Here is a 17,558-nt window from a genome sequence, read left to right as displayed (position 1 = left end):
ACTTCTAAATGTTCTAGGACATCTTTTGAAAATCTTAATTATGCTTTTCTCATTTTTTTGTCCTTTGAGTTACTTAAGCATGATTTCCTTTCATAAAACCACATTAACCTTGTCTAATTAAATTCTGATGTACCGATTGTTCTGTTATCACTTACTTGAAAATAGATTCCAGCAATCTTTCAGTAACTGATATCAGGCTGATTTCAGCCAATGATCTCTATCTTTCCAACTGCACATTGCTTTTTACTGACTCACAGTGACTACTTCCAGCAACAAGTTCATTAGGTCAAGCTTGATGAATGAAAATTTGGGAATGAATTATGTACATTAAATCAGTCTTTCTAATCTTTTAGTTTAGAAGGAAAAATTGTATATTTCAATAGTTTCGATATAAAGGTGAGGAATTTTTGTTTAAGGTTTAGAATCATCCTTATACATACAAGTTGAAATAGATTTCTCACTCTCAAAATCTACATCTAAGTGTTATTTAACTGCAGTGTTAGTAATGACTGAGACTAAAGTCCAAGATGGAGGGTCAGACAACTCAATTTATCAGTAAATAGTGTCCTACTATATTAAATGATGAATTCCATTTAAATCTGTTGTTTTAGACATGTTTATAGGTACAGAATTTTCAGCTTACCTAGTTCTGATTAGGCAGCTTGGGGTGATACATTTTGATCACCTGCACAAAATATAAAATAGTGTCTATCAGCCAGTTGTACTCATCTCCACGTCTTCAGCTGGAATGAATGTACGGGTGAGCACAAGCAACAGTCGACACTCAAATTTATGAGGAGTAGGAATCTAGGATGTATTGTATTTCCCTCAATTGCTTTTCAAACCTCCCAAGGGGAACAACCAAATCAAACTGATCTTGTTCATGGTGATATAATTGCTTCATTAATAATATTGATCAAGTCAGAATCAGAATCGAATTTAATATCATTGCCATATGTTGTGAAATTTGTTAACGTAGCAGCAGCAGTAGTTCAATGCAATACATGATAAATATAGTAAAAATAAATGAGTTATGCTAAGTATATATATGTATATTAAATAGTTCAATTTAAATAGTGCAAAAATGGAAATAATATTCAAAAAAGTGAGCTGGTGTTCATGGGTTCAATGTCCTTTTAGCAATCTGATGGCAGAGGGGAAGAAGCTGTTCCTGAATCACTGAGTGTGTGCCTTTAGGCTTCTGTACCTCCTTCCTGACTGTAACAATGAGAAGAGGGAATGTCCTGGGTACTGGTGATTCTTAATAAAGAATACCTGACATTGATGCAGCCAGTTAGAATGCTCTCCATGGTACATTTGTAGAAATTTGGTAGTATTTTAGGTGACATACCAAATCTCCTTAAACTTAATGAAATATAGCTACTATTTTACTTCCTTTGTAGCTGCATCGATACGTTGGGTCTAGGCTCAGTCCTCAGAGATATTGACACCCAGGAACTTGAAATTGCTCACTCTTTCCAACTTCTGATCCCTCTATGAGGACTGGTGCATGTTACCTTGTCTTACTCTTTCTGAAGTCCACAGTCAGCTCTTTTGTCTTATTGACATTGAGTGCAAGGTTGTTGCTATGACACCACTCAACAAGCTGGTATATCTCACTTCTGTATGCCTTCTTCGTCTCCATCTGCGATTCTGCCAACAATGGTTGTATCATCAGCAAATTTATAGATGGCATTAGAGCTGTGCTTAGCCACACAGGGATGAGTATATAGAGAGCAGAGCAGTGAGCTAAGCATGCACCCCTGAGGTGTGCCAGTTTTGATTGTCAGTGAGGAGGATGTGTTATTACTGATCCACGTAGGTTGTGGTCTTCTGCTTAGGAAGTCAAAGATCCAATTGCAGAGGAAGGTACAGAGGCCCAGGTCATAGTTTATTACAAATCAATATATTATTTGCCACTCAGGGAGCAAATTAAACTTAACAATTTTTGAAGAAAATGTAATCCTGTGACAAACTTGTGGTTTTAGTTTTAGCCCTAGTCTGTCCTTTAAATCTAGTTTCTACATCATGTGTTTTTACAAAATGATGTAGGGATATATCTCGGTATCGATTTAATTTTGGAAGTATTGTTTACAGGAGTAAAGTGATTTGCATTTATGGGATACTCTGTTATTCTTCCTGTTAGTATATAATTAACAATATATATTTAATGTGCTGATTATAATATCTCAATTAAAGTAATTGGGGTAAATTCCTGTCTTTCAAGTCTGTTTACTAATCTAGCTGACCAGAATTTACCCTCTTACCAATGTTTATCTCATTAAAATCAATGAAACGAAAATCAAAGAGATTTACAGCAGCAAATGTAATTCTTCAAATTAACTCCGGACAACGATGATAAATATTTACACAGAAAAACTTTATTCTAGACTTTAATTTGAAATGAACCTGTCAGTTTAAAACCTCTGACTTATTTTGAATTCTTACATAAAAATATATAATACCTAGTGTTTTAGTGGCAGAAGTTCAAGGAAGAGATATATTATTTGCCAATTATTATTAATAATGACTTTTTGTTATTTTATTCACTGATATAATTGGTCTAAGATTAATTGCTATTAAGGCAGAACTATAAGAAAGAAACATTTTGTGCTTTAAACTTTAAAATGACATTGGAAAAATACTGAAAATTTTAAACTCCAGATGCTGAAATCTGAAATAAAAACAGAAAATCTGACAGCTGTTTATGGTCTCAGTAAGCCCTGCAGAAGCATCTTAATGTAATTACCAGACAGAGTTTTCTAATTTGTTATCCTTGGCCACATTTTTACATATTACCTAGTGTAAAGTGTTGCAAGATGAAAAATGTACTGCAACAAAAATGATTATTGTTGCATTTTGGTGACATATATGTACTTTGATCATAAATTTACTTTATACTTTGATTTTGAAAGATGTAACTATAGTAGTTAGTTTTCATAAGCTTGGAAAATAAGATTTTATTTGTAACTAATGGTTTGATATGAAAGTAGTGAGGATGTGCGTACCTGCTATTATAATGCATGGGGTTTACTGGGTGATTAAAAATTACCAATTTGTGCTGGCTGTTAGTAAATTTATTGAAGTATTGAAACATGCAAGCATACCTTAGGAGCTAAGCAGTGATGGAATTGTAAAGATGCTTGGAAATTAGCACATGGGATTTAATAGAGTGGTGAGTTTTGGAGTTTGATTGTTCAAAGGTCTAGAAGCAAAGATAAGGAGAGAATGCGAGGGTTTGTTTTCCTCAAAAAAGTGACCCTCTAATTTCCCAACTGGGATGGAATTCTAAAATGTAAGAGAAGTGGGAGAGAATTCAATATCAGAGGACATTGTAGATTGTGGTATACTGAGAGAGTGAACTAACCTACAAACACTACCTCACTATCTTTCCTCTCTTGTTGCATTATATACACACAGAGTTAAGGCTGATTTATACTTGTGCATCGCATCAACACCATAGGTCCCGCGTACCTTATACCGTAGGGTGATGTGCGTCTCTCCAGAAAAGTTATTTACGCGTCGCGGCGACGCAGACTGCAGCATCTGTGATTGGTCCACTTGGTAGCATTGCATTTCCTTCTACGCATTTCCGGTTGCTTCTCCTTCGCCATGTCTGTAGGCTGTGTGTACACCAATGCGAAATAGATGAACCAAATTGTCAAATCTACCTGCTGGCTTGTGAAAATGTTTGAAATGTATGTCCTCGTCCATATCTCTCACAAAGAAACTCAACACAGTGGCATAGAAACCCTACCGTCAACTAGCGTTTTGGCGCACACCAACGCATGCTCGCTACGGCGTAGAGTGATGCAGAAGTGAAAATCAGGGTTATGGTGTAGGCTAGGGCATAGCCTGTATGCACAAGTATAAATTAGCCTTTAATTGGGCCGTTGGTTAATCAGGGCAGCCATTTCTCTTTGTTTATTAGGGACACCATAACCGCTTAATCGGGGCAGGTGACAATTGCCAAACAGATTCTAATTATCATCAGCTGCTTGCACTGTGTAGCTATTAGTCACTACACTATGTTTAGAGTGATCAAATTTTAAAGTAGTGTCAGTTGCACATGTTTGTGTTCAAGAATCAATGATTTTTGTCACTGGTAGTTGGCGAGGAATAAGCAGTAAGACAATTCAGAACTGGTTTGCTCACTGAGGTTTCAAACATTCAAGCTTAGATGCCAGAAATGGCCGGGAGTGAAAATGAAATGATTTCACTATTTTCAACAAATTAGGAATTACAGATTTTGAAGGTATTGGCAGTCATCCTGAATATTTCAATGAAAATGAAGGTGTGGAGGATGCAATCATCGAAAGTATCGTGTGAAGGCAGTCTGTTATCTGCACTAGGTGTCTACGCTGATTTTGTTCATTTGCAGTCAATCAAAAGAGCATGGCAGATGAATTCCTGCATTGATGACGATTAGGAATGAATAACAGTTTGCTAGTACTATAGAGGTATTGGTAGTGTTCTAATGATTCTGTATTCCATTTAAATACATAAGTTTACTATGTTAAAAGCTAGTTTTTACTATGTTACATAGTAACATAAGTTTACTATGTTAAAAGCTTTTTTTGTATACCATTTAACTATTTTCATGAAACTTTGGCTAATTGGGGTAGCCACTAAATAGGGCCAAAATGTGTTCTAATTAACTGGAATCCACTATATTTCTTTTGTAACTTATAGTATTTTTTGCATCGTAACAACAAATTTCATGACATACTGCATGTCGGTGATATTAAACCTGATTCTAAGTTCCTGGAGTTTGGAAACATTATAGAACTGTGAATTTATCTGCGCAGTAGAGGTGGAACTGAGATAGAGCAGTAAGTTTGAGGGAGCATGGGAGCGATTGTGAGATGCAAGGTATGTGAGAAAGATGTGTTATGCCTCACATTGCTGGGAGCGCTGTTTTGAAGATTGAGAGCAGTGGTGGGATCCCGTAGGTTAATAAACAATGACGAGGGTTCTGGAGATGCTGAAGAAAGGGAGGGTTAATTCAATTCTGGAAGCAATGATTTTTTTAAATGTAGTTTTAAGGATCTGCTTCCTACAGGCAATGAGTCTCCTCCTTGTGGTCTAGCACCAGCCAGTGAGTAATGAGATGTTTTGCACGCATTTCTCAGTTATGCTAGATTCTCTTCCCGAGAACTTTGGTTGATTGTTCAGTGGCCAACTTGTAAGTTGAATCACTCCTGCAAGTACTTCAGTGGTTTCTCATGCAATTTCGTAATGCCAGTGCTTGTGGTCAGTCGATGAATATGCAATTTTATGACTGTAATACAAATGGTTATTAAAATACTGAATGCCTTACTGAGAAGCTCAACATTTAACTGTCCATGGAGAACTGCTGCAATATATTTTAAAATTCATTTTTCAGGATCTTGGTGTCAGTGGTAAGGCTGGCATTTATTGCTAATCCCTAATTCCACTTGAGAAAGTAGCAGAGAGCTATCTCAAACTGAGTGGCCTGCTTGGCTATTTCAGGGAGCATTTTGAGTCAGCTGTGTTGGATGAAGGTGATGGTGAGCTGCAGTTTTAAATTACTGTGGTACTTCTGAAAATGCTTTGACAATCAGGCTGCAGTCCTTCTGCTGAAGACACTTCCCCACTTAATATAAAGAGGAGGTTTCAGCATTAGGACCCAACAATAATCAAGCAATGACATATATCTCCAAGTTAAGCTGGTGTGCGACTTTGAAGTTTGAGGTGACGAGGTCCTGACATGTTTTGTCATGTTGTTGTGGTTTGTTTACAGCAGTGAAGGAATGGATGTTCTGATTGGTGGAGAGGGTGCTCATCAGTGGGCTACCTTGTCCTGGATGGTATTGAACATAGGAAGGAAAAAGTTGGTTTAGCAGAAGTAATGCAGCAGATTAACGAGTATCAGTTTCCCAGACTAATTAGTGAAACTGATGATTTCTAGAGAGAAGCTACTAATTTTCAAATTCTGTACCTGGCAAATGATAAAAGTGAGCCGATAGACCCAACAGCAGTAACTGATGTAACATCATCAACCTTTTTTACTTTTAGTAAAGCAAGCCCTTAACTGCAACTTTAGAAATAAAAGATTTAATTGCTGGCTTATTGACGACAGACTCTTTTCTATGTGTTTTACAAGGAAATCCTTTGAATTTGAAGATGCTGTCAGTCTTCAATCATCGCATTCTCCTTCTCCTACTGAAAATGGTACATCCACTTCGCCTCTGGAGGTACACAGCAGATTTAGTTCAAAAAGCACTTTAGCAGAAGAGAATGCGTATGAAGACATCATAGGTAAGAGCTCCAGAGATCATTGTGAGGACATAAATTTGCATCTTAAAGCACTGGTCATTCACAAGAAGTCCTGTATTATATTCTAGTCACAGTATTTATGGGATGTACTTGTATGTATGTTTACAGCTTTTATGTTGTCATCATTGTGGTTGCAATGGGGGAATCAATATTGAAAGAGGCTCCTAACAAAGCATTTAAGTATTCAGTTTGTGTTGTGCATATGAATATCAAAATAATATTTAGATACAAAAGCATATTTACTTTAGTCAAGGATGTGATGTGGCTTTTAACCTCCAATTGAATATTCACATAAGAATTTGAGTGAATTTTCATCTTGGACAACTCTGAGAACCTGACTAAAGCTTGTGGGATGTAGATGTGCAAAACATTTTCTCATGGACATTATGGGTTAAAAAAAAGTTACTGTGTTGAATGACCCTACAGTACTATAAATATGAATCTCAAAACCGGTTAAAATAAAACCTAAGAATTTTTGATGTGTTTTGTTTACAATTAAAAATCACACATGGTCAGCATCATTATTGGTGGAGTTGTTAACAGTGTGGCGACTATCTGTGACATTGATGTGATGGTGAAATGGGCGATGAAGTGGCAGATGGAGTTTAATCCTGATAATCGTGAAGTGATGCTTTTTGGGAGTACTAATGAGAACAGGACATACCCGGAATGGTCGGTCCTGAGGGTACTGACATACTGAAGAACCTTGCTCTGCAGAATGAATGACCTTTGAAGATGACAGTGCAGGCAGATAAGGTGGATAAGAGGATATAAGGCATACTGGCCTTCATTAGCCAGGGTACTGACTGCAAGAGCTGAGAGGTTATATTCCAACTCTATCAAATCTTTGTTGTACCTCAACTGAAGTAGTGTGTGCAGTTCTGGTCTCTGCACTATAGGAAATATATAATAGCAGTGGAGAGGAGATTCACCAGGATGTTGCCTGGAATAGGGTGTGGATAGGGTAAAATGCCAAAACCCTTTTCCCCTGATCAATGGTAAATAAAACTAGAATATGTGGATTTAGGGTAAAGATTAAGAGATTTAGAGGGAAATTGAACAGGACCTTTCTCACCCAGACAATGGCAAATACCTGGAGCGCACAGCTGGACCGAGCGATGAAGCAAAGTTGCTGACAACATTTGAGAGGCATTTGTGCAAGCACATGAATCACCTCAGTGTTGTAGGCTATAGGCCAATTGGCCAATTTCCATGTGGCTTGACTCTACGACTGTTGATTCAAAATTCCTTCAAGATGAAAGCTACGTGTTTGTGCTGTTGGTGTGATGCTTGGTTTCTATACCTGACTGGATGGATTTCCTCCAATGACCCTGGTTTCAAGCTGCATCACAAAGATGTGCTGATTGTTTTGTTAACCAGCTACTCTAAATTACCCTTACTATAGACACAATGGTTCATGGGGAACTGGAATATACATGATGTACCGAATATAATGGGATGAATTAATATTCTATTTTCATTCCATCCTCACTCTTTCTCCATGCGGCTAATTCCTTGTACTTCTCCCATTTTCTAGTGCTACTTTATTTTTATCCAAGTTTCTCATTTGTGCTATGAAAACTGGAGGAATCTTTTTCTCGTAGTCCTCTCACTTGATGGCATTTGCAGTCAAGTAAACAGTAAAAGGAGAGAATGGCAACAAAGGGGACTCCCTTGTCCATTCATCCCTCCTGGCACTTACCCTGAAAGTGGGCAAAGTGTTACACCTGCCTATACACCTTCTCCCTCACCTCTATTCAGGGCTCCAAACAGTCCTTCTGGTGAGCTAACACTCCACTTGTGAATCTGCTGGGGTCATCTTCTGTTCTGGAGCTCTAGATGCAGCTTCCTCGACATTGGTGAGGTCCGTCGTAAATTGCGAGTCTACTTCATCGAGCACCTTCACTCCATCTGCCAAACTTCCTGGTGGCCAATCATTTTAATTCCAATTCCCATTCCTGTTTGCAAAAGATCAGTCCATGGCTTCCTCTTGTGCCAAGGTGAGGCCACCCACAGGGTGGAGGAGCAACACTTTATTTTCTGTTTGGTTAGTCTCCAACCTGATGACATAAATATCAATTTCACCATCCAGTAAAAAAAAATCCCTCCCCCTCCTGTCTTCTTCTATTTCCCTCTCTAGCCTTTTGCATCTTCTTACCTGCTTATCACTTCTTCTTGGGTCTCCTCCTCCTTCCCTTTCCTCTATGGTCCACTTACCTCTCCTATCAAATTCCTTCTCCACCCACCTATCATCTTACCCCCACCCCCAGCTCTTTTTCCTGGCATCTTCTCCGTTCCTTTTCAGTCCTGAAGAAGGGTCTCAGCTCAAAAGGTGAGTATTTATTCATCTCCATGGATGGGCATAGAAAACCCATTTCTGTAATTTGAAGTATAATTTATTCAAAATAGTTTAAATCTCTTAGTTCAATTCTTGTTTAGATGGTTATCAATTTCAACTTTGTACATACAACTGAGATAGTGTACAAGTTCGACTCCTCAGCTTTTCCATGTGTGCCCACCATACCACCAGAGGAATTATTGATTGATATTTTCCAGCTCCTTTCAAACTTCCCACATCCCAATCCTGCAGAGTCAAAAGGATCATTGCAGCTCAAACATTCTTCCTTACACTAACAAAGCACCACACTATTGTACCTTTGTATAGTTACATTACAAAAACAGAATGAACAAATCGTTTTCTTTATAGTTCTTACATTTAAGAATTTCACACAGCAAATGAGTAATTTATCTATGTTTGTTATCTATGATTATTTGGAGAAAGAATTGATCAAAGTGAGGAGAAAAGAAAGCACTTGGAAGTCTTTGTAGAAATATTTGGGTCGGCTGGAAAATGTTCAAGAAATATGTCAGACATGTGACATAAATTTGAATCAGGACTGTAATGCTTAGACATCCAAGTAAGTAAGCAAGTCTGAATATAATCCACATGTAGGATCTGGCAGCCATGGGCTTGCACTGCATGAACTCAGCTTTGCATTAAGATGTGAACAAGGAATTTGCTTCTAACTTAACGCATGGCATTCTATCCACCAAAATGATAATTAAGTCAATAATGGAGAGTTAACAGCAAAAGCAGGACTTTTATGAGAGAGAACCAACAAACTGCAGACACCAAAATAACAACCCAAAATGCTGGAAGTACTCAGCAGGTCAGGGGAAAGAAGCAGAGTTAGTGTTTCAGATTGAACATTCTTCATTAGCGCTGGAAGGAGAAAACCAGGTTAATTCGCTGAGAAGTTGAGTGAAGGAATTGGTCGGACAAAAGGAATACATCAGATGGGTTGAGGTCAGGGTTGCCATGGTGATGAACTGTAGAGGTCACAGAAAAACTGCTGGAAGAGCTCAGTAAGTCAAAGGGAATCAAAAACTAGAAGGCCAGGTTTAATGTGAGAGTGAAGAAGTTTAAAAAGCAACATCTTCAAGCAGAGAGTGGTGATTATATGGAGTAAACTGCCAAATTAAGTGGTTGAAAGAGGTACAATAACATTTAAAAGACATAGGCGCATGGATAGCAAAGGTTTAGAGGGATTTTGTCCTAACGTGGGTATATGGGAGTAGCTTAGATAAGCATCTTGGCCAGCATGGACAAGTTGGAGTGAAGAACCTGTTTCTTTGCTGAAAGTCAAGCAGCATCTGCAGAAGTAAAGGGATGGTCCATTTCTCAGATCAAGTTTCTGCATCAGGACTATGTGTGTCGAAGGAGGATAGCTGGTGTAACAAGTCATAGTAATGGTGGGGGGGGGGGGGAGGTGTGGGATGGAAAAGTGAACAGAGAGAGAGAGCCTGTGGGGACTGGTGGGATGAGAAAGGAAAACAGGGAGTTTGTTACCTGAAACTGGAAAATTCATGGTTTTTACGGTTGGTTTGTAGACTGCTAAAGCAGAAATGAAGAATTGTTCTAGTTGTGTTTGGCATCACTGTGAGATACAGGTATGTATTGTGGGCCTAGGTAGGGGATTTAATATGACATGCAACAGGGAGCTCTGTTGGCTATTGCAGAGAGAGCATCGTGATCCACAAAAGAGTTGTGTTGTCTACGCTTGGTCTTGCCAATGTAGAGGAAGCCATATCATGTTGACAAGATTAAAGGAGGTGCATGTGAATTTTTTCCTGACCTGGAAGGGCATTTTGGGTCTGTAGATGGTTGCAAGGGCAAGTGTTGCACTTCCTGAGCTTGCAGGAGACAGGGCCAGGGAGTGGTGTGTAGGAAGGGTGAATAGACGGAGGAATCACGGGGAGGGGGTGTGACCAGTGAGGTGGCATCCAGTTGGAGTTGGTATTAATGGATGGTGTGATGGATGTGGATATATTTGGGTGGAAAGTGGGGATCACGAGAACTCAGTCTCTATTCTGAGTGAGTAGACATGTAGGAAATAGGGATGTTAGGTTAATGGAGACTGAAAGAATCTTGACACAAAAGTTATGAAATAAGGGCATTGCGAGATTAGGAATACAGAAACTGGAGGAGAGAAGGTGTGGATGCAGGTGTACAGGACATATCATTGAGACATGCTTTTGTTGGACTCCTGGGAATTTCTTGAGAGAATCCTTCCCAGGAGAGTGTTCAAAGTAACTGAAATTCAAGATAAAAAAACTAGAGGGAGACCAAGTGGAAAAAAGCAATAAATCCTTGAGGTGGATAGAAGTTAGAATGAGATTGTGCAGGATGGGCTGAGGTCTAGTCACACTCTTCAGCTTCCTTCTCCACCATTCTACAGATATTCATCCATCCATACTGAGCCCATAGCCAAAGCTACCACCCTGTCTTGCAAAATTTCACATTCAAGTTGAAGTTTAAATTTAATTATCATTCAACCATACATGAATGTAGCCAAATGAAACAGTATTCCTCTGGAGCCAAGGTGCAAAACACATTACCAACAGCTCACAGCACATATGGTTATGTTAGCAGAAAACATTGGCATAGTTGCCTGGGATGTTGTCCTGGCCCAGCTTGGTCTTCCTCCGAGTGAACATCAGAGGGCAACGCCAATGGGAGGGGGCAGTCCCTAACCCAGCACAAACTCCAGTGCACCCACAGAGGCCTCTGTTCTTTTCCACACCGCCTCGGCGACTTCTCTCCTGGGCGGCTGCAACAGGTGACCCTGTGGCCTGAGGCCCTAAACCTTAACACATCCGAGACAATGCAGTCTCCTGCCATCAATCTCACTGATGAACCAGTGAACAATATTCCTCATTTCCAATGTCCAACAGGGTCTTGCAGTCTGATCGGAGTCTGTGAGGCTTGCGATGGGGGTAGAGAAAACGGTCGTAGGCGACGCTGGTACTCTATCTATCCTGCAGATGTTTTGTGCGCACTTCAATTTCAGGATCCATACATTGAACAAAATAGGCGACATACATTATTCTATGAGTTTACAAGATTAATAGAGGGTGTGCTGGGTTAGATTTTCAAAATCCTAAGAAGGTAGAATATTGTAATTATATATTGGCAACCTACTAGATAAACTGACCACTTTGAACTTTCACCATCTGCGAATACTGGGGTTGAGTACCTATTGACTCGTTTGCTATTCTATCTCTCCAATAGAAACTCCCGGGGCACCTTCCCTGTCAGAAGGCAGCAAACTAAATGTTTAACAAGTCCTTGCTTTGGGTTATAAATTGCTGTCTATTGAATGGTGAGTGAACAGAAACATTGAGGCACCATAGATTCTCAATTACTACAGACGTAATTACCCCATCTCCAGAAATATAAACTAACATTTCTGCCTGAGATTGGAACTGTAATATAATTGACACTAGCCACAGTTTTTTTTAATGGTTAATCATTGTGTGGCGCTTGGTTGAACATAATCCAAGCCCATTGCTTAGAAGTAAAATGCTGCAAATGTTAGAAAGTATAACATTATCCTTCACTTTTCTCCTGTCCATTCCTTCCAGTCACACAGTCTACTACATATTTTCCATTTCTATGAGTCTGCTGCCCTCCCACTAAACTACTCTTCTGTATCTCCAGTTTAATGCACAATGTATTCTCTCTCCTCCACCAGCCACTAATCACGTCCCAGCCTCAGGAAATAATTTCCCATAACCCTTCTGCCTTGACCTCTCACCCTTTAATAAGCCTGCTCTTTGTGAAAGCCTTATGTTCCTAACAGTTCCTCCTTTAGTCAGTAACATGCATTGTACTTTTCTGCATTCATTCAGTGTGCTGCCTTCCTCTCCCAGCTCAGCTCAGTGTCAAAGCAGTTGTGCTTCTGACTTCTGTGACTGACAAGTTTGCAGCTTACTGAGATGATGAGAAATTATTCAGCTCCTAAAATGGCTTCAGTCAACTGCATGAATTTTGGGTAGTCAGATCACTGCCTCCCCGGTGAGGTGTGCCCATGCTTAAATCCAACCACCCACATAAGTACTGTGACAAAAATAAAATACTCATGATATGTCAGCTGGTTCTTCCTTCTTCCCAGACTGGGAGAAAAGCCAGAGATGCTTGTTTTGAAAGTTATCACAACGTGATATTTATACAGTAACATTTTCATGTGCCATGTAGTAAAGCAATTTTTATTTTGCTTTTTTCCCGTATCAGCTAATTATGATTTAATCATGACAATATTAAACTCCGTACTTGTCGTCGTAGTGCTTGTCAAGACTTGGACAGAGCACAGCAATGCTTCATTGTCTGTTTGCTTTTGGCCTTCCTTGAGAAATTGGACTTTCGAGTCAACTGACTCTGAAGACAAGCAAAATTCGTTTAATGTTTAGGTTCTTTTTCAGCTGCAGTGTAGGCTTTGTTTCCCATTTGAGAGTTTTAGTTAATGGCTCTATTTGGCCTAGTGCTTATTGTTTATTTTACCTTTAATGCTGTTCGCATTAAAGTTTGTGAACTATTGACCTGCTTTGGTGTCTCTCACTGTGTACTTGGCCATATCCAAACCTGGTAGCAGCAAGTCTCAAACACAAAGATGGACCCAGCAGAGAGAGAGAGAGAGAGCAGCAGTGAGATTCATTAGTCAGGTGGGAGACAAGCAACAGGCAATGGAATCTTTTCTCAGTGAAGTTACAGAGGCAATGAGGCAGATAACCTCGTGCGACAAGCCCAGTCTCACTTGGAGGAACAGGTATCGTCCCGAGCTGCAACTGTTCAACAGCTCACCACAGACAATCGGACTCGGGTATCTGCGATTTCCGCACTCACGGCAGCCATCCATGAACTTACTGTGAACAGACAGCAACAGCTGACAGCTATTAACATTCTCGCCAGCTCAATTCAGCAGCTTCAGACTGCCTCAGTCCCACTCCCAGCATCTCGCAGGACCTCCTTTTCTGCTGCCCCAACAACCTCTGCTTCTAATGCTCCTGCTCCCGGACCAGAACAGACTCCCACCACTGTTCAGGAACTGAGTATTCCACACCTGGCAGATATTCTGGTGATCCCAATGGTTGCAGGAATCTTATTACCCAATATGAGCTGACATTCCAAGCCCAGCCTTGTCGATTTGGTGATGATGCGCAAAAATTGGTGTACATGGTCAATCTTCTTGACAGACCTCCACTCAGTCTGTTCAGTGCTTTACGGGAGCAAGGGTACCCTGCAGCCCAGTTGTTTCATCATTTTGTGGCAGTTAGGAGGGCTTTTGATCTTCTAGTATGGGGTCAGGAGGCTGCCCACCAAGTCTTGGACCTGCAACAAGGCAGAGGAACGGTGAGAGCCTTTGCAGTGAAATTTCGTACCCTTGCAGTGGAGACGGGATGGAATGAGAGATCTCTCATCACTGCCTTTCAGCATGGACTGAATGCAGGGTTCTGGCATGAGATTGCTGTCTGGGGCAAGCAGGATAGTTTGGATGACCTGATTAATCTGGCTATTCGAGATGATGACTGGGTGACTGAGTGGCACAGGGAAAGAATGTTTCAAATTTCCTACACGCCGCCAGATCGCCGTGTTTCCTCACCCTCTCCCCTTCCCTCACTGCCCAGCACCCAGCCCACGGAGGAGTCTGTGCAAGTGGGGCGCATACGCCTGTCTCAGGAGTAAAGACGAGCGTCCAGTAAAAGAGAATATCTGTCAGCAGGGAGCAGAATCCTGACGGGTTGGTTCTCTCTTCAGTCAGCTTCCCCTAATTCTGTAATGCTCGCAGCTTCCTTGTTGAGGAAGACTCAGACCCATGAACTTAAGGCGTTTATTGACTCCGGTGCAGCCGGAAATCTTATGGACATCTCTCTCACTCAAAGGTGGGGAGTTCCAACTCATCAGTTAAGAGAAAAGATCAACACCAAGGCTCTGAACAGTTGACTTCTGGGAACCGGCCAGATCCACCTTTCCACCCAGCCCTGGTGCTACAACTGGTGCTCGAAGGCAACCATCACGAAGAAATGTCTTTCTATCTGGTTAATTCACCTGAACTGCCACTGGTACTTAGTCTTCCCTGGTTATCCTGACATAACCCACAGATCGATTGGTCTCTGAAGATTCTCCAAGTGGGGACGGGCATGCCTGTCTACCAGTCTGGGTCCAGCTCAATCTCCATTCAAGTCAAGTCAAGTCACTTTTATTGTCATTTCGACCATAACTGCTGGTACAGTGCATGGTAAAAATGAGACAACGTTTTTCTGGACCATGGTGTTACATGGTGTACAAAAAACTAGACTGAAGTACATAATATATTAAAAAAAAACAACACATAGAAAGCTACACTAGACTACAGACCTACACTGGACTGCATAAAGTGCACAACAGTGCAGGCATTACAATAAATAATAAACAGGACAGTAGGGCAAGGTGTCAGTCCAGGCTTCGGGTATTGAGGAGTATGATAGCTTTGGGGAAGAAACTGTTACATAGTCTGGTCGTGAGAGCCCAAATGCTTTGGAGACTTTTCTCAGATGGCAGGAGGGAGAAGAGATTGTATGAGGGGTGCATGGGGTCCTTCATAATGTATTCCTTGAATCCCCTCCTGTGTCAGCTAAGGACGTGGACCTGTCTGGCATTCGGGCTGAATATGCAGATCTCCTTGAGGTTTTCAGTAAAAGAAAGGCCCCCACACCGTCCACATTACTGTGCCATAGACCTCCTATCTGGCACTAGTCCTCCCTGGGGCTGCCTCTTTTCCTGGTGGCTATGGAGGAATACATTAAGGAGGCATTAAGCATGGGGTTTATCCGTCCGTCAACCTTGCCGGCAGGAGCGAGCTTCTTTTTCGTGAACAAGAAAGATAGCAAACTCCATCCCCGCATCAATTATCGGCCCCTGAACGATGAAGAACTGCTACCCTCTTCACTTGCTGGCGTCTGTGTTTGAACATCTCCAGGGAGTAACCATATTTTCCAAAATTGATCTGCGCAATGCTTACAATCTGATTCACATAACAGAAGGGGATGAGTGGAAAACGGCTTTCAGCACCTCGAATGGCCACTATGAGTACCTGGTGATGCCTTCCAGGCCTTGGTTAACGATGTGCTCAGGGACATGTTGAACCAATTTGTATTTGTGTATTCTTATCTATTCCCACTCTCATCAGGAGAACATCCAGCATGTCCAGAGAGTACTCAGATGGCTTTTTGAAAATAACTTGTACGCTAAGACTGAAAAATGTGAATTCCATGCATACCAGGTGTTGTTGTTGGGCTCTATACTTACCCCATCCAATGTTCAAATGGACCCTAGTAAAGTTCAGGCAGTTGCAAAGTGGCCCACACCGTCTACAGTCAAATAGGTACAGCGCTTAATGGGGTTTGCGAACTTTTATCGCCACTTCATCTGGCTCCAATTAATGCACTCACCAAGAAGACCCCCGCAGGATTCCGCTGGACGGACGATGCTGACCAAACATTTTCCGAGCTAAAGCGACATTTCACCACCGCTCCGCTGCTGCAACACCCAGACCCATCTCAACCATTCATTGCCGAGGTGGAGGCATCCGATCCAGGCATTGGAGCTGTCCTCTCTCAGCACTCGTCTGCAGATAGCTGGCTGGACCCTTGTGTCCTTCTTTCCCGTTGCTTGACTCCGGCCGAGAGGAATTACGATGTTGGGAACTGGGAGCTTCTGGCTGTCAAGGAGGCCCTGGAGGAATGGTGACACTGGCTGGAGGGGGCAGAGCATCTATTCTTGGTCTGGACAGATCACATATTCAGCATGCTAAGACACTTAACTCTTGTCAAGCCCGGTGGGCTCTCCTCTTCACTCGGTTCAATTTCATCCTCACTTATCGTCCCGACAACAAGAATACAAAGGCTGATGCTCTCTCCTGGCAGTTCGATGGATCTGAGGACAATGCCGATCCTGACCCCATTCTTCCTTGCTCATGTATGGCTGCTCCGGTGATCTGGGGAACAGAAGCAGAGGTGAGGGCGGCCCAACAAACAGATCTAAGCCTGGATGGGGTTCCCCCCAACAGGTTGTTTGTCCCTGCTGCGGTACGTTCTAAAGTGTGGGAATTGGGTCACTCCTCCCGTCTGGCTGGGCATCTGGGAATTCAACAGATCCAGGAGTTTATAAAGAGACAATTTTGGTGGCCATCTAAGTCCCTGGATGTCCAAGACTTTGTATCTGCCTGTCCCACCCCACCTGCGCTTGGAACAAGACATCATGCAAGCATCCTGCGGGTCTGTTATGTCCACTGCCAATGCCCCACCACCCCTGGTCCCAACTCTCAGTAGATTCCATCACTGGTCTGCCCCCACCTAATGGAAACACCCCCATTTTGGTTGTTGTGGATCGATTTTCCAAGGCTGCCCACTTCATTGCCTTCCCCAAGCTCCCATTGGCTTGTGAGAACGCCACATTCATGGTTCAATATATGTTCAGGCTCAGTGGCTTTCCTCAAGACATAGTGTCAGATCGTGGATCACAGTTCACTTCCTGCTTTTGGAAGGCTTTCTGCTCTCTTGTAGGAGCCATGGCCAACCTGTTGTCTGGTTTCCTGCCCCAATCCAATGGCCAGACAGAGAGTGAACCAGGAGTTGAAGACAACCCTGTGCTGCCTTGTCTCTTCCAACCCCACGTCCTGGAGCTCCCAACTGGTTTGGGCAGAGATCACCCACAATAACCTCCGGACGTCCCCCACTGGTATGTCTCCCCTGGAATGCCAGAAGGGATTCCGGCCGCCGCTCTTCCCTGATGTAGGAGTTCCTGCTGCTGACCAGCTGATCCAGCGCTACAAGCCCACCTGGAGACGAGCCAGGGCTTCTCTGCTGCGCGCCCAGAAACAGCATTCCCAGCGGCTGATCGGCTCCGTCGACATGTAAGGCCATTCAAGCCGGGGAGGGGG

General features: G+C 42.0%; 1 protein-coding gene across 4 annotated transcripts in view; it reads left to right on the top strand.

Moving 5' to 3' along the window:
* The window catches only part of dennd2b (DENN domain containing 2B), a 439,983-nt gene that overhangs the window by 276,277 nt on the left and 146,148 nt on the right, over window positions 1-17,558 (top strand). For all 4 annotated transcript variants that reach the window (XM_059975845.1, XM_059975847.1, XM_059975844.1 and 1 more), the window contains one exon: window positions 6,128-6,282. In XM_059975845.1, coding sequence (XP_059831828.1) covers window positions 6,128-6,282 — 155 coding nt within the window. The remainder of the gene's footprint in view (window positions 1-6,127; window positions 6,283-17,558) is intronic.

The sequence above is a fragment of the Hypanus sabinus genome, chromosome 7, assembly GCF_030144855.1.
Source record: "Hypanus sabinus isolate sHypSab1 chromosome 7, sHypSab1.hap1, whole genome shotgun sequence".
Lineage (NCBI taxonomy): Eukaryota > Metazoa > Chordata > Chondrichthyes > Myliobatiformes > Dasyatidae > Hypanus > Hypanus sabinus.
The sequence above is the reverse complement of the archived record's forward strand: the minus strand, read 5'-3'. Positions and strand labels throughout refer to the sequence as shown.